General features: G+C 36.3%; 1 protein-coding gene across 1 annotated transcript; it reads right to left on the reverse strand.

Moving 5' to 3' along the window:
• Positions 1-896: 896 nt before the first annotated feature.
• Positions 897-24,071, reverse strand: LOC113773224 (DNA ligase 4). Its single transcript, XM_027317825.1, has 27 exons — positions 23,720-24,071; positions 22,900-22,991; positions 21,971-22,056; positions 21,693-21,829; positions 21,271-21,345; positions 20,956-21,047; positions 20,242-20,313; positions 14,320-14,399; positions 14,174-14,211; positions 14,085-14,091; positions 13,757-13,912; positions 12,526-12,601; positions 10,233-10,357; positions 10,112-10,146; positions 9,969-10,027; positions 9,230-9,313; positions 8,131-8,226; positions 7,968-8,016; positions 6,910-6,997; positions 6,592-6,792; positions 6,033-6,158; positions 5,857-5,956; positions 5,673-5,778; positions 5,370-5,500; positions 5,118-5,282; positions 3,959-4,105; positions 897-1,963 (listed from the first exon to the last, which is right to left on the reverse strand). The coding sequence occupies exons 1-27, from the start codon at positions 24,056-24,058 to the stop codon at positions 1,198-1,200; spliced, it is 3,528 nt and encodes a 1,175-aa protein (XP_027173626.1). The 5' UTR covers positions 24,059-24,071; the 3' UTR covers positions 897-1,197.
• Positions 24,072-24,707: the final 636 nt, after the last annotated feature.

Here is a 24,707-nt window from a genome sequence, read left to right on the forward strand (position 1 = left end):
TAATTTAACAATATTTAAAATAAATGACACCACCTTCTCTAAACAAGGAAAAAGATTCAATTTGCATTTATTCTTCTTCTTTATCTATTCCAATGTGCTCCCAGTACACAAACCTATTTGAAAAGAACTCACAAACATTGTTCATTTTTTATTTCATCTTAACAAAAATCTAGAGGAAATTTATTAGGGTTGTGAGAGGAGAAGGGGAAGAATCCTTTATTAGGAATTTGCAATTTGAGAGATATTTGTATCATATTGTTAACTTTTGGTGTACATTGTTAGTTAAACATATTTTTTTTATATTGTAATTAGTAAAGTTTCATATACTAGCTTTGTCCCCACTGAATTTCCTTTCTAGCTCCACCCCTGAAAGTACATTAAAAAGTAGTAAAAAATATACGCACTTGCCAAGAAAGTCCCACACTATTTGTTTAAATGTTTGTCTGAATCATTTCAAATCTATGAGATTCTGTCTGTATTCTGTCTGTCTGAATCATTTCAAATCCATGATATTCTCATTCTATGGATTCTGTGTTGTGCTAATTTTCATGAACATCAAGATTCAAGGGTCGAGTCCAAATAGCCACGTATGCAATTATGTACTCAGCGGAGTACCCATAATTGCAAATGGACTTTTGGCTTTTCTACTTTAGTCAAAAAGACAAAGTAATAGTCCTACCAATTTGGGTCTGAACACATAAAGGTTTGAGGGATGTAATTAGAAAAATACCACTTACATCTCAAATGATCAATTCATGACAAACAATAAAAGAAAAAGGGGGACTAAATAAATTGCAAACGTTTGACGATCCCCGTGTTGGTTTTATATTTGAGTCTTCCATGGTTCTTCTCAAAGGAAAAAGGTAAAACACACCAACGACCAGTAGAGGAAGAAGGGCACAACAGTAATATTGGACATCATCAAAAAAGCAAAGGATTTCTCCTTACATTTCATGTTAGTTTATCTCTGTGTTCCTGTTTCAGTTGGTATTCTTACATGAGGTAAAATAGTCATTTTATGTTAGCTGGATTAGGAAAGGGGGCTAAGTGATGAAAAAATTATCACCAGAAGCTAATATTAGTTTGATTGCATACCTTAATTTCAATGTTATATGCATGACTCCATTTACATGTTTGGTGTACAGCAGCAATGTATGCCAAACCAGCAATACACAGAAGTTTCAGGTCTTCTACCAATTACCAGTCCTTGAGCAGCTCCCCAGCCACATCCTTATAACTAACCTTCCTTTTCTTTTCTGGCTTTGGGTTAGGATCAAGAGAGGATCCTTCATCTGCAAAAGCAGGATCTGTGCCCCTGGTCTTTTGGCTTTCTATTGGTAACGTTTCATCTCGAATGACCCGATCCTCACTTTTAGCCTTACTATTTCCAAGGCTTGGAATCATGTGCATTAACATGGCTTGAACAGGATCAACCATCTGCTCTAGCTTCTCATTCCCTTCAGTACCATTTCTGTTGCCTGATCCCATTCCATTATCTTCAACAACTCTTATCCCATCTCCGCTTTGATCTTCAGGATATTGTTCAATTGTTTTCCCTTTTTGTGATAATTCACTATCTTCTATCATCAGATGCTCTTTTGTTGGACTCTGCTTGCCAATCAACCCACCGCTTTCACTATTTCCTGTTTGGACAACAGATTCTTCCTGAAAGGTCAAATTAGCTGAAGAGCCACTTCCATCTGATTCATCTTCATTTATTTTTGCAGGCTTTCCTCCACGTGCTCTTACCCTTCGTGGCTGGTTGACCACAGTTTTCCCTCTAGTTGTTTTGGTTCCACTGGATCTTCCTCTTTTTGTCCTTCTTTCTTTCTTAGGCAAGGTAACAACTCTAGGTTTGTTGGTTGTAGCTTGACGAATTGTCGTAGTTCCATGTTCTTTAGATACTGGTGTATTATGCTCTTCTGCCTTATCCAAACTAGACCACTTGTCCAGATTCAGCTCACTGCAGGGCCAGCACCATAATGTTTTAAATTAGTAACAGCGAAATTCTAAAACTGATGCAGATAAGGGTGGATTTCTTGGCTGAAAAATGAAACATAAATCATTCTTAGAAGAGTACATTAGCAATGGGGACAATTGGCAATAAGCACCATAAGGCTTTTCAAAGGAACGTTTACACTCAGCTACACAACCGAGAATAAAGACAGAAGTGTAATGCATCTTCTATAGTTGATGACTTGATGAATGCTACAAAAGTAAATAATCATGTCTATCTCTAAAAGAACTTCCCATTTTGGATGGGTATTTATGGTTCGAAATGTTTTGAATCAAGCACCAAGGTAACTCAATTTCCTTCAACTGATACTGATGTGTGGGATAATCAAAACAAGATTCGCTGAAAGATAAAAACTAAATTTAACCAAAAGCGTGACAAGAGAATTACGAAAAACTGCTATTTCTGAATTAGCAGAACCTATAAATGCAGCACTCCCTTAGCTAGGCCAATGCAGCAAATACCAGCCTTATCTTTGTTAGACTCGCAGTGTCATACACCAAAGCAATAGTCAGCTTATATGGGATCACAAACACTGAAAAGGTTCAATACTTAGAAGTGCAACAGTAGGAATAATCAAATTGCCCCATAAACTTCCCATTTTTTCACGTCAGTGACTTAGAACAGTGAAAACCAGAAGCAGCAGAAAAGTCCATAACCCAACACCACATTTGGACCTGTATCCTATATGCAGTGAAACAAATAGTAAAAGCTCTGAAGGAAGTCAAGGAAATAAGGAGCCCCAAATCCCTCCTGTTGAAACCCAAAAAAAGAAAGGAAAAAAAGACACCAGGAAACTTCAAACAAAAAGATGCAATTCTCTTAGATATCATGATAAGAACATTTCTTCCCCTCAGTTCACTAAAAAACTGAGTGGTAATCAAACACATTAAAATTAACAGCTGTGCTGCTTTTTCTGTATAACAATTCTACTATATCTTTTGAGTTCAGATAATTTTTCCAACATAGAAATATATTTACACTTAGCTCCACAATGATCTAATGCAGCCTATGCAATGTTGTGACAACAACCTTTTCAAAAAACCATCTAATCTTTCATTTTCTCTGTTGCCATCAATGCAGAAACAGCCATGCTTGCACATATATGACCCATAAAGTCTTGCTTCAGGCAAATTTTTTTTTTTTTTTTTTGAAAGATTCAGGCAAGTTTCTATATAAGCCTCTTAACAACAAAAACAATGAAAACATTTGATTTAGGTATTCATATTCTGGTTTCAGGAAAGAAAATATTCTTTTGGGGACAAATAAAGAAAACTCATGTCTCCATTTGTCCAGGGAAAGAAGAAAATTTAAAAAAAGTACATAAAATATATCCAGAAGTAAATATTTTATAATTAGCAGTGTAAAGCAATATAAAGATCTCTAGCCAACCATCAATTGTTTTTCGTCATTCTTGCAAAAACTTTCCAAAAGCTTTTTTTTTTTGAACCACAAATTGCAAAAAAGTGATAAGGTAAGAGGTTGCAGTATTTATGTCATGCATTTCCACATGGTATAGTTCTAGTCGACCTAAAAATTGTTATATGTTATTAGGTCCTGAACAACTAATTAGCTTTTCAAATATAGTTAGAAACATGCTATGGATATTACCAAATAGACTGAACAGCCATTTTGCATGAGGCTTAGTATGTTTTTGAATAAAATATTACCTCATAGCAATCACAAGATTCGAAATGTTGATGGAGGAAAAAAGTTACCTCTATAACATGAATGAAGTTAAAGCATATTGTTATAGAACTATTTATCCTTACTTCGATGGCCAAGCTGTCCATCACATGCAAGTACAACCAATAACCATTTACATCATCTCAAATTTCTATTGATTTAGAGCATCAAAGCAACAATAGTGAGGCCCTTGCTAATTCAGCAAAAAAAATATGCAGCACATATGCAGCACATAGTAAATATATGTAAACCACTTACCTCTCCAATACCCATTCTTGCATGTTGGGCTTCAGACTGTAACTCTCCTCTGACAATTTCTGGTCCTTCTCAATGCAGTCCTCCAACCACTGAGAAGAAACAACATGCAACCCTTGACTAAGTAGAAGATGCTTCTCAGCTGATAATCTGACCATCATAAAAAGTAGGAGAATTATTATATTTTATCCAAGATAGCACCAACACATAACTAAAAATAGGCAATAAATGGAGCCTTGTCAACAATACATACTTGAATTTGCTCAGAAATGTTATAAGAGCTAAAGAGGCCACTTTATAATTGGTGAACATTGCAAGCATAATTTACACTCCCTCCGTCCCATTGAAAGTATTATGCTTTCTACTTTGGTTTGTCCCAAAATATTGTCACCTTACCAAAAATAACAAAGAAATTTGTCATCTATTTCTTAGCTCTATCCTTGCATAAAAATATTAGTTTCTTACAAATTGTGGGTCCGAACAAGACTTTTACAAGCAAAACAAGAGACACAAATTTGGTGCATGATATACAACTCATGCTAATGAATGGAGCGTGTGTTTCACCAAACCAAGAAAAGTTTTGAGCCTTTTGATTAGGTGTGGGCCATGTCTTTTCATTGTCTCCACACCATAAATATAGGAATGCATCAGACACACTTTAACCATGCATCTCAGGGACAAAGTGGGAACACAAGAGTGCAATATTCTATTGTTTCCAAAGCATGACAACCACTATTAGTTTTAATCAATCAACTCCAATCAATCTTATTCTTTGGAAACTAACATTCTCAGATTTTTGCTAGCATTTTACCCCTCAGTAACAGATACTCTTATTAAGGCAATCCAGAAAACTTACCATCCATTCACCAATTAGATCAAAGCCAAGATGTTAATGGTGATAGACCTTACTTTGGATTCCAATTAAAGCAGCTAATTCCAAAAACCCAACTATCACTTGTAATTAATTTCACACATTCCTGGATTTGGTTGTTACCAAAAAACCCAACTATCACTTGTGATTAATTTCACACATCCCTGGATTTGGAAATGACAAAGCATTGTTACAGTTGCAAAACTGGAAATCTCAGCAACTGGGACAGACGACAATATAACAGTTTATAAAATTGTATAAATTAGAGAATATATTATTTTTCTAGCTTACCTACTAAATAGCAAATTGAAGTCCAAAGTTAATTCTGGCCCAGACAAGACGATTACATGGGTAGCATGAGAAAGATCATCACTAATTCTGCCACCACCAAAAGAAACTGCAACCTTCAATCTCCTCAGTGCAAGTTCCACTAGGACTTTCCACTCCAAGTTAATTCTAGACACATGTACTGAGAGATTAAATCCACATCAACTACAATTTCCACATCATTCTTGAATTATATAAAAAATGGAAGCATCTTACATAGACTGCGCTGGAAAGTAAAAGTAAAAGCAGCAACCAAGAAAACGAGCCCATTCCTCCTTTGGACAATATTTCTTTTTGTAATAGTCAATCCTTTTCGGATGCTCTCTTCGATCAATGTTGCTCAAAAGCTTCAAAACAGAATAAATCAAGAAACTGATTAGTGACAACAATGGTAACTGGGACCCATGATGTTGCTAAAGCATTGAAGACTGCATTACTAGCCTTTTCATATTTTTCCACAAGAGTTGGGAGCTATAGTCCATAGAAGGCTTAAAAAAGACAAACTTCAATTGATGATACCTGTCTGAGATCTGTAATATCAACATCCACATAGTAAGAGTCAGAGAATTGGTCAATTTCTTCTTCCAACTTTCTCTTCGTGCGTTCAGAAAGATAAAGAAAGTACCTTTTAAGGATAAAAATAAACAGTTAAAATGTAGCATAATGACTGACATAAATACAAACTTAAGAGTTGAAAGCTAACTTTGGCTGTAAGGGAAGGAGCTTCTTCTGCAAACAGCAATCGAGAAGCCAAGAATAATGAATAACATCACCATGAAGCTTTGCTGCCTGAAACTTGATTCCTGCAACACATTTCTATTCAACGTAAAACTTGCAATGTTTGTAGGTACGAAAGTAAGAGAGAGGAAGAGAGAGAACCTCTACTTTCAGCTGCAATACAGTGTGTGACCGAGTTATTCAAATTCATTGAGAAATTGCCCCCATTCTCCACCACCATTTTGTGCAACAGATCCACGGAATGAGATGAAGGAACATTAGCAAAGTCTTATGGATGTTAAGTATGTCAAGAAATCAGCCGCTTAGGAATTTCACATAACAAAAAGCCCTGATGCTTCAAATGGTTTACCAGTATTCCCAGAACTTAGGCAGACGAATTCTAATTGACCAACAAAATTCACAAGATATCCGCTATAGAAATTCATGTGAATTTTGTATAGCAGAAATGCAATTTCTGATGCCTCATCCACCAAATGATGGGAGAAAACATTCTAGGCAAGATGAACTTCAGAAGCAATTTGTAATGTTAAGTGCTCTAAAACAGAAAAGGCAGTCCAAAATACCTTATCAACTAGCATGGAGAAACAAGAAGCAAAATAAAAGATGACATATTACGCTAGTATGTGAAATGGGTGCATAAGTTAGGCCATGCTTTGGTCAAGAAACTAAATAATTGTCAGAAGTAAATGATGAAGGATACAGAACATCATTTTTGCAAATATAAGCGTTTCACTCTTTACAGTGGAAACATCAGTCTGGATGAAATGAGAAGGAACAACTGAAAGATTCTTCTCCCCTTTTTTGGCTGACTTCATGCGCTTGGGTTTATGATCCTGTGAATCTCCATAAGCTTCCCCTCTTTGTGTGGTCCCGTTGCTGGAATGAACTAACTCCACAAAAGCTACAATTAAAAGTATGAAAATTTTGACAAATGAGCAAATGACAAACATTTACGATAAAAGAAACACGGACTTGACAAACTAGAATAGAAACAATTGAACATTTATTATCTACTTACTATGCACATCAAGGCATTCATGCCAAGGCTTGTCAAATCTTACTCGATCAATCCGTGGAAATCTCAGGCTGTATGGTGCAGCAAATACCTTGAAAGATAAGTCATTCATCAACCCCATAACTTTCACTACTATCTTTTGCAGGTTCACAAATCAATGCAAATGCATAATCAACCTGCATCTATACAGCGTATAAGCTACCTAAGAAAATAAGGTTTTTGAAGTTAATCTTCATGTGTAAACCCCCAGAAGTTTCTTCTAAGGCTTCACCTTACAGTATTAAATCATCCATATCAACCATCTCAACAAGGCACCTCTCCTCTATTCACCATCAATCAAGTACTTCAAGTATTTCCAAACTTTCAGGTACAACAACTAACCTCTGTTTCTACCTCTTTTCTTTGTTATAGCCACCAAAAATCAGACATCTGCTCAATCTGTGCTACTTCTCTAGGAGAAGAAAACATAATTAACAAGAGCAGGCACAGGGTGCAGATAGAAGGGGTTGTCGGCTAGTCAATGGATCTGGAAGCATCTGAGGTTAGCGGTGTTCACAGGGGTTTGGGTTATGGAGCATCCTCATCTGAAAAGAATTGCTCTAAAAGGATTTTATCTTCTGCAAGGATTTTATGGGGTATTATTACCACAAAAAACACACACAATATCAAAAAGCATCAATATGTGATATTGTAGTGTAAATTTTAGCAGCCAACAGAATAAATACCTTAAGGAAAACATTAAGACTCTAATTTTCCTTCTTCTCTCTTGGTTCTTATGTATGTTTTTCCAACATGACTGCCTACATTGTCCTGGATAAATGTGACTTCTACATGCCAACCATTATTTTTAACCACCAGAGCCCTTCTTGCAATGAAATATGTGCCCAACTTGAAAATTTCAACACTATAGAATTGCAAGGGATAAGAACAACAGAAACAAGTTGCAGAAATTTAAAAAAAAAAATTCTCTAACTTCCCCCAAGATCTAATCATAAAGGAGCAACTAATATGTAGACAAGAAAATGAAATAAATATAACCAAGGAAATTACTAGCTTCTTACCTCAGATTTTATGGTCCGAATATCGCTAGTAATCGAAACAATAACTGATCTACATGGTATAAGGAAAGGTTTAGAAAAGATCTACATGGTATAAAGAAAGGTTTAGAAAAGATCTACATGATAAGTGCCAGTTATCATCATAATTTGGTATAAAAGTGTTTACTTCTCTGGACTTTCAATCCAAACATCTGGCCTCTCTTTCGAATTATTAGTAACTTGATAAAAGCTTGGTGCCGCCTTCTTTGGGTATTCATATTTCCTTCAAGAGGAGATGTTGTGTTAGTGAGACCATATACAAAAATTCATAAACCTTTAAATTAAAGAGTACAAGTCAATTGCACCTGAAACAGTCCACTGCTAATTATTTTGCTATTGAGTCCTCATCCTCAAATTGTGTATTATGAGAAAGTAACAACAAAAATGATAAAGCAGACAACTTATTGCAGGAAATCTAAGTTCAATGGCCTAACGAGAGTAATTTCCATCCAAGCAAGTTAGAAAAGAAACTTGGTCCAGGCAAAATTAGCTGAATAACAAATTTGAACTTGCCACAGAATCATGCAACTGTATCTTCACAAAATCAGTTGCTTTGCTTTTTAAATTCGTGCTAAAAGCATTGCATGTACAATTTATTTTAGGGTGTCCTTACACGCTTTAGATTCAAAGTCTAGGTAGAAATTCTTAACTATTCTCTTGTTAATTGTTACAGATTCCAAATATTTAAAGCTTCAGCAGAAATGTGTTTTTCCTTTGAGGGTAGGTTCAAAATTTTCATGCTTTCAAATAGTTTGAAGGGATTCTGGACTCTCCTTAGGAGGCAAAATTTTTGTCAACCCATTAATTCTCACACAAACTTCCAATTTTAAAAGATAGAAAACATTTATGAAATGCACATGGACTTTTCAGCTCAAAGCAACCTTACCATAAGCATATGAACCCAAAGAATTTTAGGCAGGATTCTTGTGACGAATTTTAGTTAACTTTTTCACACAAATTCCAGCAAATACTCAGTTGTTGTTTTAGTCCAAGTACCCTAATTTTCTGAACATTAACAACGATAACCATCAGAAAATGCTTTGGCAATCAAATTAAGAATATAACGCAGTGAGACATGAGAATCCATTTTGAAAAGTTTTTCCTTCCCATTTCAGCAAAGGTTTGCTGTGTCACAGGTTCACCACAATCTTCAACCATCAAATAGCAAGTCATGTAGTTTTGGCATAGAAATCTTAGGGGTTAAGATCTTGTCATTTATATATTACCTGAAATAAGGTTTTAATTTTGTAACAACTATATCAAGCTCCTCATCAGAAAGTCCCGTACCAACACGACAAAACGAAATGAATCTGCAGCATAAAGCTAAAATGAGAATCTTTAACACTTATTTTATGTAGATAAAGCAAAACTACTTCCGATAGTACAAACATCAGCAACACATGACCAACATCAACAGATTAGACTTTATATGAGAAAGAAATGCACCAAAACTTTGATTTAATTCATTCATATTTTCAGCACCATAACCATGCAAATCACCACTATAACCAAGAATTTTGCCAAACAGCTTTAAGTAACAGAAACAAGAAGTTTCTTTGCCAAATTGGATTAAAATATGGTGGAACTCTGTACGAAAACTAGCCATTTTCGCCTCATGCATATTTGTGACTCTCAAGTTGCTATACATCACATGACCCCCTATGACCCTTAAATGCAGGTGAGATTTAAATGATCATCCAAAAAGGGCTAATGTATAAAGTTCATTCATTTAATCATATGGAAAAGAAATATATCACTTAATCAAACAGGAAAATGGAACAACAGAAGATGTACTGAAATCATAAAGTTAAAACAAGCCATGTGAAAAAAGTCCACAAATGCTTAACATCTTGAAAGATGGTTAAAGGCAAGATAGCAAACCATGAACAGCAGAAAATTGGATCCATAGGAAGGAAAACTGAAGCATGGTGTTAATTCAGCCTGAAAAAATGACAGAATTCTTACCGCCTAGGATGGGTATTTGGCATTGGACGCTCTGCAAGTCCTACCAAAAACTGCGCTACCTTTATGACAAAATAACATAGAAAGCATAGTTTAGTAATTAACCAAGAGATTCAGATGCATCGAAGGGGTAGGCAGAATCTTACTTCCCCTCCACGACGTCCAGAACCATAGTAGCCTCCTATTGAAAGGAAATAATAAATCATCTTCGTTAAACAAGACATGATTGCTTGCATAAGCTGAACTTAGAAAGGAATTACTTCTTACCTATAATGAGGACATCTAAGTCAGAACCAGCTCTAACATACTCGGGCTTCAACTTAAGCCACTTTCCACTCCGATCACTTGGCTCCCATTTGGAAGCAAGATCTTTTAGGACGATTCCTTCATCCCTAAATAGTCAAAAGATCTTATACATTAGAAAGTGCAAGACACAGAAAGCTCGTTTCCAGACGAACTCCGAGAGAGATAAACCAAATACGAAAAAGCATCATCCAGGATTTCCATATGTCTAGAGATTCTAAGACTGAAGGAAGAAGTTAAATCTGTTGAAACCATATGCTAAATCCAATAAATGACCATGTAACTTATAACAATCAACCTCACCTAGATAATAACCAATACCAACAATTACTTATATATTTTTTTTAAAAACAGCGAACCGTTGAATCACCCAGTTGAACCGGTTAACCCCCAAAACAGTTAACTGGTTTGCTTACCGGTCTGGTTCGCTTATCTGTGACCATATGTTAATCTTTACTCAAGTTATCATTCACTGTTCAGATTCCTTTTCACTTTTCCTAGCCTTTCACATTTAATGTTCATTTTTTCTAGCCTATCACGTTTAATGATTAAGTTCCCGGTTGTAGCTGCCAGCAATTTTGTTGTCTCTTGGACTCTCACTTCAACATGATGAAATTTTCCTTGACACCCGCTCCATCCTCAGCGTAACTTACATTCAATTAGTAAATATGGGCCTTCTCTTAAGCATTTTTACAAGAAATCTTGCTAAGTATTAGTTTCTATTTAGGGAATGCAACTCTAACATCCATCTCGGATGTTATTATATGAAAATACATACATGGAGTTCATTACTTACAAAGGCTTCTCAAAGTAAATTTTGAAGATTTCGAAATATGAGAATGAGACGAGTTGATAATTGGGGGTGGGGTGTAACTTCTGATAAATTTGTAAGAAGGTATTTACTTACTATTTACTAAATCAGAAAAATAAAAAACTTCAAACAGGATTACCAAAATACCCAAAATCAGCCTTACACCACAACCACCTCCATTGCACCACCACAACCACCACCTTCCTTCACAACAAAGCCACCTCATATTCCTTAAAAACCAGGGCTAGTTTTCCCGAAGAAATAAGTGAGAATTTTGGACCATTAGCAGGGCAAAATGGGACTAGGCAGGGGGCAATCTTCCGAACAACAATACAATGAGGACAAGGACTTGATTCTGAGCTGGACTGCACCGTGGGTGATGCTGTTGAGATTATCCAGTAGAGAGAAGAAAAAGTAGCCAAGGTCGCACTGACCTCGGACTTTGACAAGCACATCTCAAGATGCTGGCCTCCATGTTATTGTTAATTGTAGGTTCTCTAGATCTATATGCATGTTTGAGTTGTCAGTGTCTAATCAGACTCTATGAGTGGATCTTTCAGAGTGAAAAGGAGATTAGAGGGAAAAAGGGGTTGGGAATTTTTTTTGGGGAACAGCAGGAGGCAGAAGCTGTTGCCCCGATGAAAGCAGAAGAGCAAGGAAAACGCAGATTTTAGGAAGAAATGAGGCCCATCAACTGTGGAAGAACGTTGGATGCATTCTTTTTGGTGGAGGAAGGCATTGGTAATGGCAGTGCCTGTAGTGGACTAATGGTGGAAGGAGGCATTCATTTTGGCTACTTTGGTAATTTTGTGTGGAAATTATTTATTTTCACAATTCAGCAAAAATCAATCAATTCCCTTCTTACGTACTTCTCAAAAATTACACCCACCCCAAATTACAACTCTTACTATTCCCATATCTCCAATTCTCCCTATAATTTTTTTCCCAATTGGATACTAGCAAATTCTATCATGTCAAGAGATTACATGTCGTGCTTTTTCCATAGTCATTCAACTTAAACAACACAAGATCAATTCAGTGTACTTTTGTCAAATAGCAGAATTAATTTGTGTTAGTATCGTATTGCAAGCTTGCTACCAACTTCAAGCAGGGGTTTGACACTTTGACAGCATTTATATCAACAAAAAGCTAACCAATTCACACTTGAAAATGCTACTCCGGACAAAGTGATGGTCAATACATAAATAAATGACTAAACAAATAATGCCTTCCGCAAAAAAACAATCAGCTTGTGGTTAGGCATCAGGAAGTACCGTGTACGTGAATCCCAGGGCTCACAATAGCATCAAACTAACAGCAAAAATTGCCAAGAGTTGATAGCAGATGTCAAGCTTATGTCTTGAATCTAACTATTTTTCAAACAATTAAGTATTTAAATGCAAAAACATTATTATTTAAAAAAAAAGGAAGACGAAAGCCACTGACCTATTCTCGATGGTGTCTTTAAAAAACTTCTCGACTTCGTCAAGGCTACGAGCTACAAAGGACCAACATGGTTCACCTATACAGCATGAAAAAGAGCAGAAGAGAAATCAAAAACTAGTGAACAGTTCCCAACTAAAGAAACATTTTTGAAAGCTAACTGCTGCTCTCGAGGCAGTTGCTTTAAACTAATCTATACGAAACTTCCATTTGATGACGAGGAATCCAAATACAGGTGCCAAACTGCTTTCATACTTAGTTCAGCCTCTTTTCTGTGAATAATTTTTTTATTGCACTGCAACAACTTAAATAATCACAGAAAAATAGTACTGAGAAAGAATTTTAAAAAAATAAAGAAAAAACTAAAGACTAAGAAGAAGCAAAATTGTTGCAATGATCACTTGGAAAGGAAGACAGCCGCACTCTATGACATGTTAACCACCATAGCTACTAAATTCTAAGAAGAAGCAAAATCGTTGCAATGATCACTTGGAAAGGAAGACAGCCGCACTCTATGACATGTTAACCACCATAGCTACTAAATTCTTACTTCTACTCAATCTCCACATATCAGCCGACCAGGTGAATTGTACCCTAGATTATATAGCCAGATGTGTTATGAAAGCAGTACACCAAATTACCACATGTATACTAGCAAAAGTCACCCTCTAGATTTATGCAGAGTCTTAACTAATCGGCAGCCTAAATTGGTGCATAGCAACCACACAACATGTAAAGGTTACAGTAATTTCAAATTATTTATATGGAAAACTACCTGAAAAACATTAAAACCCACTATTGGTAGCTTCAAAGGAAACCTTGCCAACTGAAGATGAATCGAAATCATGAAATAGGCAAATAACTACTTTCATAACTATTTATACAAGAAACTAGGAAGAGATATGAGTCATCATGCTGTGATTACAGGTTACAAAACCATGAAAGGAACAAGTGGAAGACTAAAACACAAGAACATCATTATGCTTGGGGTAAATCCTTGGCCACTTCCCTGTAGCAACCCCAGTTGGACCAGCATTATCAGCTTCATACCAAAAAAGTTCATAAACAAGCAAACAACACTCAACAATGGCGTGATGCATGCTACAAAAGCAACAATATATGGAATGAAATTTAAACTTTTACATCCTTCTTGTATCTAACAGGGTAACCAAAAAAATGCCACATGTTAGCCATGCTAAGTGCAAGAACAGGTGATATTCAATAAAATGTTTACCAGGAGAGCGACTTGCGTTAAGACCACCATTAGGAACCAAAATTTCCAATCGACCTTTTATGGACTTGACAACCTTGCGCAGAAGATCATGGCGTTCTGCTAAAGTTTGGTGTATAACACTGGTATCTCCCACATAAAGAATGTCAAAAGCAACATCTACCCAGAGTTCATGTAAAGGAAATCCACATTCATATCCGAAATAACACAAAACAATAGATAAGCACTTTAGCTGCTCAAACATTTGTATTCCCTGACTTATATGATATTACCTCAAGAATATACCAGCTCTAACTCTTTTACTACAGAACTCACTCACAACTAAGGATACAGCACATCTGCATCAGAAGAGAGTACGTAAACCAAATGACAACAATTTCTCGATTATGTTATTTTAGAATGAGATTTTCAAAAAGGTACCTGCCGATCACTATCAAGTCCCTCCTTTGCTGCCTTTGCTGCAGAAGGTGAAGAAATTAAAGAAGAAAAAAGTTCACTCAGCATGTCTTAGAGGAGTCATAAAATGGTGACATGACAGGGAAAAAAGTACCACCCATAACATGTACCTATTCCCTGATTGGAACCAAAATCTGCAAAACGGTTTTCAGATGTATCCCAGACCAACATTTCACCATCAAGAATACACCTGAACAGAGTGGGGAGTCAATACTGAATCGTATCCAACTAATCTGTACAAAAGTGAATTCATGAAACTCATAAAACATGGAAAAGGAGTTGTAAACTATAGTACAGTCCAAGATACAAATTCCCATAGTAAATGGATGGTTGAACAAGAATGACTGAGAGAATAAGCTGAAAGGTCCTTAAAGCAACCAAACAAAAACATCTTGTGTCACCTTTAGTGCCAACTAATGTAATAATAATCCAACCATAAACTATCATTTTAAAAAAAAAATTCACTTGGTATCCAAACTAAAAGCCATAGAATTCACAACAAAGAGAATCCATTTGAGCATGACAAACAATGTCTACAATAGCTAAATAGCAAGTCAAATCGTGATAGGCGATGGCAACGGTTGCATAGAAGTTTGTTAAGAGAATATATATATCCTTGTAGATAATAAATTAGTAAGGGTATTCTTGTAAATAGTTTGTTAGGTTTGTACTCTTATAAATACTAGTTGGTCACTCATAATACGGTGACTAGATGTTTCCTCCCAAAATACCTATTCTCATGATATCAGAGCAAAAGTCCTAGGGTTAGGGTTAAACATCTAGCAAAAGTCTTGTTCATGCGATATTGGTCATCGCATGCTGCTCACGTGATACTGTTCATCGGGAGGTACTGTTCACGCATACTATTTACGCATACTGTTCAAAAGTACTGTTTATCACGAATTTTGACTGCTTTTTTGTTTGAAGTGCTATTCGCTATGGCTGAAAGTTTTGCTAATACGGTTACCACTGACCAAACTGAATCAAGTTCTTCAGCACATGGGTCCCAGAAGACTTTACTATATCCGAGGAAGATTATGTTAAATTCCTACAGTACCAAGCTACAAATCACGCATCTCTTCCCTCTGCTTCTTTAGCACAAAAAGGTAATGTTATGGCTTGTCTCTCTACATCCTTTAATTTTAACTCATGGATTATTGACTCCGGGGCTACTGATCATATGTCAGGTACCTCTAAAAATTTTTCTAATTTTCAAGAGTTTACTTCCTTTCCTCATGTTATTTTAACTGATGGATCTACCACTAAAGTTAAAGGACTAAGCACTGTAAAAATTAACCCATCTCTTCCGCTGTCTTCTGTTCTTTACGTATCCAATTTGCCCTTTAATCTAATGTCTGTTAATAAGCTCACTAAATCTCTACAGTGTTCAGTTACTTTTTCTCCTGATTTTGTTGTCATTCAGGATTTGAAAACAAAGAGGACGATTGGTGGAGGGCATGAGCATAATGGTCTTTATTTTCTCAACTCCAATGGTCCGATTACATGTCCGGCTACTGTTTCTCCTCTTGAAATTCACTGTCGTTTGGGTCATCCGTCTCTACAAAATTTAAAAAAATTGGTTCCTACTATGAGTTAGTTGTTTTCGTTAGAATGTGAGTCTTGTCAGTTAAAAAAGCATCATCGTGTTTCTTTTGCTCCTAGAGTCAATAAACGAGTTTTTGAACCCTTTTTTGTTAGTTCATTCTGATGTTTGGGGTCCTAGTCGAGTCATTTCAAAGTTAGATTTTAAATATTTTGTAATCTTTGTTGATGATTTTTCCAGATTTACATGGCTTTATTTAATAAAAGATCATTCAGAACTATATTCCATTTTTTGTGCATTTGTTACAGAAATAAAGAATCAATTTGGTTTGCCTATATGTATACTTCACAGTGATAACGGAAAAGAATATTTTTCCACTCCTTTTAATACCTTTATGACTAAGTCCGGTATTATTCATCAGTTCTCTTGTCCTCACACTCCACAACAGAATAGAGTTGCTGAAAGCAAAATTAAACATTTAATCGAGGTTGCTCGAACACTTTTGTTGCACATGAATGTGCCCAAACAATTTTGGAGTGATGCAGTTCTAACTGCATGTTAATTAATCGCATGCCATCTAATATTCTTGGAGGCCAATTACCTCACTCCATTTTTTTTCCTCATGAACCTGTGTTTAAATTACCTCCTCGTAATTTTGGATATGTGTGTTTTGTTCATCATCTTGCTCCCGGACTGGATAAATAAGATCCTCGTGCTATTAAGTATATTTTCTTAAGATCCGCACGAGCGCAAAAAAGGTATAGATGTTACAATCCAGTTTTAAATCAATTTTTACTTGTGTTGATGTTACTTTCTTTGAATCTACTCCATATTTTATGAAACACGGTATGCCTTGTGAGTTAGACCAGTGTCCCTCTTTTTCCTCTCCTATTTTACCAGTCCCTTCCTCTTTATTACCTGAATTATCTAGTCCACCAAATTCCATAACTTGATTATCTCGTCCTAATTTTCAAGTTTATTCTCGTCGTTCCATGATTGAGAAAGCTCTTGATATGCCACGCACTTCACCAATTAACTCTCAATCTTCAAATCCAGGTATGACGCCCTGCTCTGAGTTAGATCTTCCTATTGCTTTACGCAAAGGTAAGAGGCATTGTACTTCTCATCCTATTTCTAATTTTGTTTTTTATTCTCATCTCTCTATGTCATATTCTTCTTTTGTTGCTTCACTTGATTTTGTCTCCATTCCTAAGTCTATTACCCATATTCTTAATCATTCTGGTTGGAGATTAGCTATGCAAGAAGAAATGTCTACTTTGAAACAAAATGGTACTTGGGATCTTGTCCCTCTTCCTTCTGATAAGCCTGTTGTTGGTTGTAAATGGGTGTACACTATAAAAGTGCAGCCTAATAGTTCTATTGATCGATTGAAAACTCATCTGGTAACTAAAGAATTTACTCAAGTGTATGGAATTAACTACTTAGAAACATTTTCTCCTGTTGCAAAGATTACCTCGATTCGTCTTCTTATCTCTTTGGCAGCAACTTATAATTGGTCATTGCATCAGTTGGATGTGAAAAATACATTTCTACATAGAGATTTAGAAAAAGAGATATATATGAAACAACCTCCTGGCTTTGTTGTTCATGGGGAGAATTCGCGGTTGATTTGTTGTCTGAAAAAATCCTTATATGGAATAAAACAGTCTCCTAGAGCTTGGTTTAGTCGGTTTAATAGTGTTGTCATGGAATTCGGTCTAACAAGATGTGGAGTAGATCACTCCGTATTTTATCGGCATTCTAATGCTGATAAGATTTTATTAGTTGTTTATGTGGATGAGATTGTGATTACAGGTGATGATGTTGTGGGGATCCAAAAACTTAAATCCAATCTGCAGGCAAACTTTCAAATAAAGAATTTAGGTCATTTACAGTATTTTCTGGATATTGAGGTAGCTCGATCTGAATATGGGATTTATTTATGTCAAAGGAAATATGTACTCGATATGCTAAGTGAAATTGAAATGTTAGGTTGCCGACCTATGGATCCCAATGTGAAATTAGTAGGAGATCATGGTGCATTACTAGATGATCCTATGCAATATCAAAGACTTGTGGGTAAATTAAATTATCTCACTGTAACGAGACCTGACATTTCGTTTGCAGTGAGTATCGTGAGTCAATTTCTTGAGACCCCTCTTATTAGTCATTGGGATGCTATTATACGGATTCTCAGGTATCTTAAGAGTGCTCCTAGAAAAGGGTTGCTGTATTAAAATCATGGACACACTGATATTGATGATGCAGATTGGGCTGATTCTACCTCAGATCGAAGATCAATCACAAGATATTGTGTGTTTGTTGGTGAAAATTTAGTGTCGTGGAAGAGTAAGAAGCAGACAGTTGTCTCCAGATCAAATGCAGAATCTGAATACCGCGCTATGGCTCACACGGTGTGTGAGTTGGTTTGGTTGAAGAGCATGTTACTTGAAATTGGGTTTGAGCATAAACAGCCTATGAATTTGGTGTGTGATAATCAGGCGGCTGTTTATATTGCGTCTAATCCAGTGTTTCATGAAAGGACAAAACATATTGAAGTTGATTGTCATTTCATTCGAGAGAAATTGCTTGATGGAGTCATCAAGACATCTCATGTACCGTTTGTAGATCAACTGGCTGATTTGTTTACCAAGAGTTTAGGGGGCTCTAGGGTGAAATACATTTGTAACAAGTTGGGTGCTTATGATATATATGATCCAACTTGAGGGGGAGTGTTAAGAGAATATAAGTATTCTTGTAGATAATAAATTAGTAAGGGTATTCTTGTAAATAGTTTGTTAGATTTGTACTCCTATAAATACTAGTTGGTCACTCATAATACGGTGACTAGATGTTTTCCTCCCAAAATACCTATTCTCAAAGTTAAACCTCCAAAATTAGCCTTTTAACAGCTCAGAACACTGATAATCTGTACACTAGTTAGGAACTTTCTGTCACCCGGTAAGAAAATCAATAATTGGTCACCAAAAAACCAATAACTGGTTGCCAAAACGAAATTCTTGTTCATTTCTGCTGAGGTGCTTCCACTGTTCTTAAAAGAAGACAATTCTTTCTCTACAACCGACTCGTATAAGCGAAAAACCCTCAAATCCTGAACTTTGTGCCCCCCTTTTATTTGACAGACCATACAGCCTGAGAACTAAGTAAAAGACAGACACAACGAAAGAACTGCAAAATGCTTCTCTCCTAGCAATGATCTAAAATCCAACTTAAAGATCAGCACATCAACTTCAACAAGTGGTTTTTATTCCTCCGTACTTTAAACTTCATGAGAAGATCATTGACCATCTGCATAATTAACCATTTGATGGAGACCATTACAGATACTTTTTTTAAAAGCTTCTAACAGGCAGCAAATCACACTTCATATCCCACAAATCTCAGCCAAAATATGTTAGCTTTCACGATGTTTGAACCTCATATAATCAAGGCAACATATCCAGCTCGTGATCCTTGTTAGCATAGCAATTCAAATTGTAGAGTCTCAAAACCACATAATCATAGGCCAAAGTCTAGATATTCCTTTACTTTCTCATCAACAATTAGACAGTTTCTTGAAATTGCTTCGTCATTTTCATAAGAGTAGAAAAAGGGAATGGAGATGAATTGATGAACAGTTTGTACAATTATCAGTACATGGACAACTGCTGTGTTTTGCCAATTTTATACAACTCATCTGCATATCTCAAGAAATCAACCAATAACACAGCCCCACCATTAGAAGAAGCACAAAAGCAACAGTTACTCAATACCTACTTTTTGCATTAACAGGTATGTTATTATTTTTCTAATACAGTAACTACGCAGAAATTCGCCACTAACCTTATTAACGAAACTAGGTGGAAGAATAGCTTCCCTGTGTGGACCTCTATGGCTGCACAAAGTGATTATCTGGCAGTTTCCAGCTAGTATGTACATGTCTTTGTATGTATCAAAGATATTGATGATATAAATGAATGACTTTTGACCAAAAAAAAAAAAACTACGCAGAAATGCACATAACAATAGATATTCTGTGAAGGAAAAAGATGGCACTTTGAAAATATACTTTTTTTTTCTTTTTTGGGTTTTCTCTTTTATGGCTCACTTAACTAATAATGAAGGCCTTCACATTTCACAATCACAGATGCAGGTGAAAATATTCTTACGAGTTCTTTTCAAAAGAACAGAAAATGGCCACTAACATATTTAGATGATATAACACTAACAAAAATAATCTACAAGATGGAGAATAATTTTAATATACATATATATAAATATATATATATACACACACACACACATTTTTCATTCCACAGATCATTGTTCCTGAAAGTTCAAAAAGCATCACCGTAACCTCTCTCTGATAATCAAAGTAGCAGCAATGTAATAACAAATGGGTCCATGTGTGCAACAAGCAAACAATGATACACAAGGTAATATGAAATGATGGAACAGTAGGATATAGACTCTTCGGAGCTTTTCATACCTGTCAACCAGAATGTTCTTTGCAATGATGTCTGACATTGCATGTTCATACTCTGGATGATCAAGAAAACTTCTGCATAGGGATAAAAATAAACATCAATGATATTTACCTGAAACTTACAACAATGGACATTATTGGCCTGTTCAAATGGCACTTTTCAATGTCATTTGCTCAACATGGAAAGAAGGAAATGCAAAAAGCTCAACACTTATTGATCCTAGGGACTGAGGCAGTCTCCATCACTGTGCTTAATAGAAATGTGTGTAATCCAATAAGACAAAACTACCATACAGAACATCTGTTTTATTTTTAACTGTAAGACAATAAAATCCTAAGGATACTTGTGGAGAGCTTTAACTTGAAGGAAAACAAAACAAAACGGAAGGAAATGGGAAAAAAAAAATTTCTCTCCAAAAGTGGAAGAAAAGTTCAACTTAAACCTTGTAAACTTTCTTAAAATGCGAACCTTACCCATAAAATGTTAACCTACAAAATTATAATAGCAAATGTCCAAAACCATTTCTTTTCTTTCCAAAACTCCCAATCAACTTAAGAAAAAAAAACCATATCTTTTCTTTTCTTTAGTAACTTATCCCTTCTTTTCTTTTCTCCTCTCCTAAACTCCCAAACTAAGCCTAAAACTTCAAAACTGCCGGAAGCCGTTAAGTTTAAACCAATGAAAAGAAGGAATACAAACCCACTAGGATAAATTACCTAGAAAAGAAACGTATTTCCGAGTTATTTTTATGAATTTGGATGCGATCACCATCAAATTTGCATTCGACAACAACTTCCTTCCCATGAAGCTGTTGGAGAAAACAATACCAAACAAAATTCACAAAGTTAGAAAAATCATACAATTAGATTGCAATAACAGAAGAAATACAGAAAAGTAAGAAGGAAATTCTATCTTAAGACATAAAAAAAGGTTGAGAAACGATTGTCAGATATCTGGGCATTTGAGCATTGAGCAAACCCTAATGCATAAACATATCTGTTCTAAATATTTGCCAAGTATTGAAAAGCGACCTTTTTCCATGCAGCACTAGCATTGCTAACCCTTAGTGCTAGCTGAGGGCGCACAGGTTTTCCAACCTCTATGTCCTTCAAAAAAGAAATACAAAAATGTTTAGCTAATATTAGCAAATTCTTTTAATATTACTAAGAAAGATACAAGAACAAATAAAACAAGCACATACAAACAGAAACATGTATTTGCACCTATAGTTATTTCCAGTTCACATGAAAACAAGAAAGGAAAGAACCAATGAATCCTTTTTACATATCCACATGATAAAAGAAGATCTGATGGTACCATCAGCAGCTTGATACAAAGAAGATGAACTAACCAGTCTGAAGCTATAAAAGACCACAACATGCTGCACCATGTATCAACTACATATGAAATGAAAGAATTGGGACAAAGGGTTCTCCCAAGATTAGAATCTAACCTGACGCTTGTGTCGTTGACTTCGGTCCCTCAGTTTTTCACAAACTAGTTTCAAATCACATGTGACATTGAACAAGTCCTCCGCATCCGGATGGAATTCATGAAAAATGCTTTTTTCACTAATTCCCAACTTCAGATCTGAGCAAAGTATAATACACAGGGTGTAGAGATAACAGAAAAAAAATTCAATCAACACTGACTGTGGAAGACAGCAGCTAACATATTGAATCATAAAAAATAACTATTTATAAAATTCAATTATAACAGTAAAAGCAAAACCTTTGAGAATTATCATAATTATCCACTTCATTTCTTGAGCGTTTGTTCTCCTGATCAAATCAGAAAGAACTGAGGTTTTCTCTGCTCTGTTGCAACAAAGTTGAAATGTCCCATTTATCATCATGAAGGTAGCGCACAAAAGTGATAATAGTAATATCAATGATAAAGCCATCAACTAAATGGAAGTAAGATACCTTTGAAGAATATAATCTAGAGAGATTGCATTTAGATCCTATTCATTCGTGAGTGTCCCAAGATTCAAGAGATTTTACACTAAACTTCTATCTATCCATGCAAAACAAGTATACCCCCAAATAATGTGACCTCTACATCCTCTAAGGTGAACTGTGGACCAATTCTCACGCCCTTATATAAGGTAATTATTTTAATCTACAATATTGATGAATGCTGGTTCCATGCTTCACAACAACTTTTTACTTACTTTTAAACCACAAATACCCCATTTGTAAATACAGTTTCCCTGATTACTTTTTCAAAGAATTATTTACTTCACTTTTATCAGCAAGCACTATCCAGTCCTGTAACTGTAGGAGCTTTTTGCATTGAAATCAGTTTTTACTTCTTATTTCTTACATCAATAAATCTTGTGGAGATTATTCCTGTTCAAAGCCATTCTTCATTTGTCCAAAAACTCGGTTCACAAGCATACCTGGAGAAACTCAATATTCAGTGACTTTCAACTCAAATAAGCTCTAGCATAAGCTTCTACTCTACACTGTCTTCACCACGCATGACATATCCAAAGTCTTTTAAAAGTGAAAAAGCCAAATCAATTTCTACCTCAAGGGGAAAAGCACAGAAAGACGTACAAGTCGCTATAAACTCTTCCAAGAACCAAATGCCATGTAAACATGAAGCAGTAATTAAATTGAATGCACAATGTTTAAGGACTAAAAATCTTTTCATACCTATTTTCACTTGAAGACAAGCGATCAAGCTGTTCATTTAATTCTTTTAAAGTCAGCCCGCCAGAAGTCAAGCCTTGCCTTCTCTGTAAGACCTATTTTGCAGACAAAACTGATAATCAACAAACCACACTGATATCTGTACAAAATGTATATTCTTCTTTGGTGCACATCAAGCAGAACACTGCATACAAAAATCAGTACATGTTTCCTAAATCACCAAAAATAGAGCACCCGTTTTATGAAGCGGGCGGACTAAGATACTGAATCACTAAACAAGCCATGACTTCAAAATTTTACATGGCATCTACAATAACTAGATTACAAAATGTAGTACTCTTTTCACGTACATAAGATTGCATTTTCTACATTTTGTTCAAAAACTAGTACAGATGTCCTCAGTGATAAATAACTTAAATATACTCCCTCCCTATGAACCAATCATCCTAGCGTGCCATTTCCATTAATGTTTTCTTTCATTTATTTGAAAACAAACGATGCCCTTTTCACTAATTCTCCCAAAGCATATGTGACACCCATTTGTCAGCGCGCAATTTCTGATGGCAATTCACGGCCAAGATGCTGTCATTCCAACAACTGAACGGTAAAAATAACTTCGGAGAAATTTTGAAAATGTGGCAGGTCTCGCAGATGAACTATAGCCATCTACCAATTTAGCATTGTTTCTACTGTTTTAGTGTCTACACAAACTCGTGCAATTGCTACTGCCACAAATTGCTGAATCCCGAGTAAATTCCTTCATAAACAAACTCAAAGACAAAACGCAGGGTGGCAAAACTAAAACTTAAGTGTTCAAGTAAACCTCGGAGGCGACGAGGGAGAAGTTGCCGGCGCTGGAGCCGGTTTTGGGGCCACCTTTGCGCCAATTAAGGAGGCGTTGGGCGTCCGGGGAGTCACGCGACATGCCGAGGGCGTCAATGAGGCAGGTGGCGAGCGCGTGCTCCTTGAGTCCATACGAACCGCGCTCGCGGTCGAGCACCGGCAGAATGAGGCGGATGGCGCTAAAATAGTCCCCCGGTTCCCGGCAGAAAGCATCGAGGAATTTGCGGAACTTGGAACGCTTCGTCGCCGAGGATTTGCTCTTCTGCGTCCAGTTGAATAAGGAAACCATCACGTTGAATTTGAGGTCCGATTCCTCCATTCTGGACCTTTTTTTTTCTTTTTTTTTTTTTTTTGGCCTTTTTTGGGCTATGATTTTGGGTTCTTGGGGTTTTATGTTCATTTTTGGTGTTTGAAAATGAAGGGTTTAAATAGGAACCGCCTGAACCTTGTTTGGTACCACCAGGAAGCTTGCTGAGTACAACTGTTTTTTTTTTTTTTGGGCCCTCAGGTTAATTGATTGGTTTGACTTGTTTTCTCCCGGACCGGACCGGCCGGGTCGACCGGTTCGACCGCGACCCGGCCATGTGTCCGGTCCGGTCTATAGCTTATGTTGACTTTTATAAAAAATCGGTCAAAACCGTAAAAAATCGTTCAAATCTTCAAAACCGGGTCGGACCGTGAACCGCGGTTTTCCAATTTTTGAGTCAAAATTGACAAAAACTTCAATTTTGACCGAACCCTAATCTTCATTCTTCACTTCGGCACTTCGCTAGTTCGCTGAACTTCGCTCCAGTCTTCCTCTTCGCACTTCACTTCGCCGCTTCAGTCTTCCTGCCGTTCCTGGTTCCTCCTGGTTCCTCTCTCACTTCGCCGCTTCGGTCTTCCTGGTCTTGCCTGCCATCTCTAATTCCTTCTCCCCTTAATGGCTTAACTCTAATCCCTTCTCCAAAGTGTGGTGTGGATCACTT

This window comes from Coffea eugenioides, chromosome 6 (assembly GCF_003713205.1).
Source record: "Coffea eugenioides isolate CCC68of chromosome 6, Ceug_1.0, whole genome shotgun sequence".
Lineage (NCBI taxonomy): Eukaryota > Viridiplantae > Streptophyta > Magnoliopsida > Gentianales > Rubiaceae > Coffea > Coffea eugenioides.

Coding starts and splice junctions, on each gene's coding strand:
- LOC113773224 (XM_027317825.1), bottom strand. CDS start 24,058: ATGGAGGAATCGGACCTCAAATTCAACGTGATGGTTTCCTTATTCAAC. Junction 6,998..7,967: donor TTCGGACCATAAAATCTGAG/GTAAGAAGCTAG, acceptor TTATCTTTCAAG/GTATTTGCTGCACCATACAG. Junction 4,106..5,117: donor TTCAATTTGCTATTTAGTAG/GTAAGCTAGAAA, acceptor TATGATGGTCAG/ATTATCAGCTGAGAAGCATC.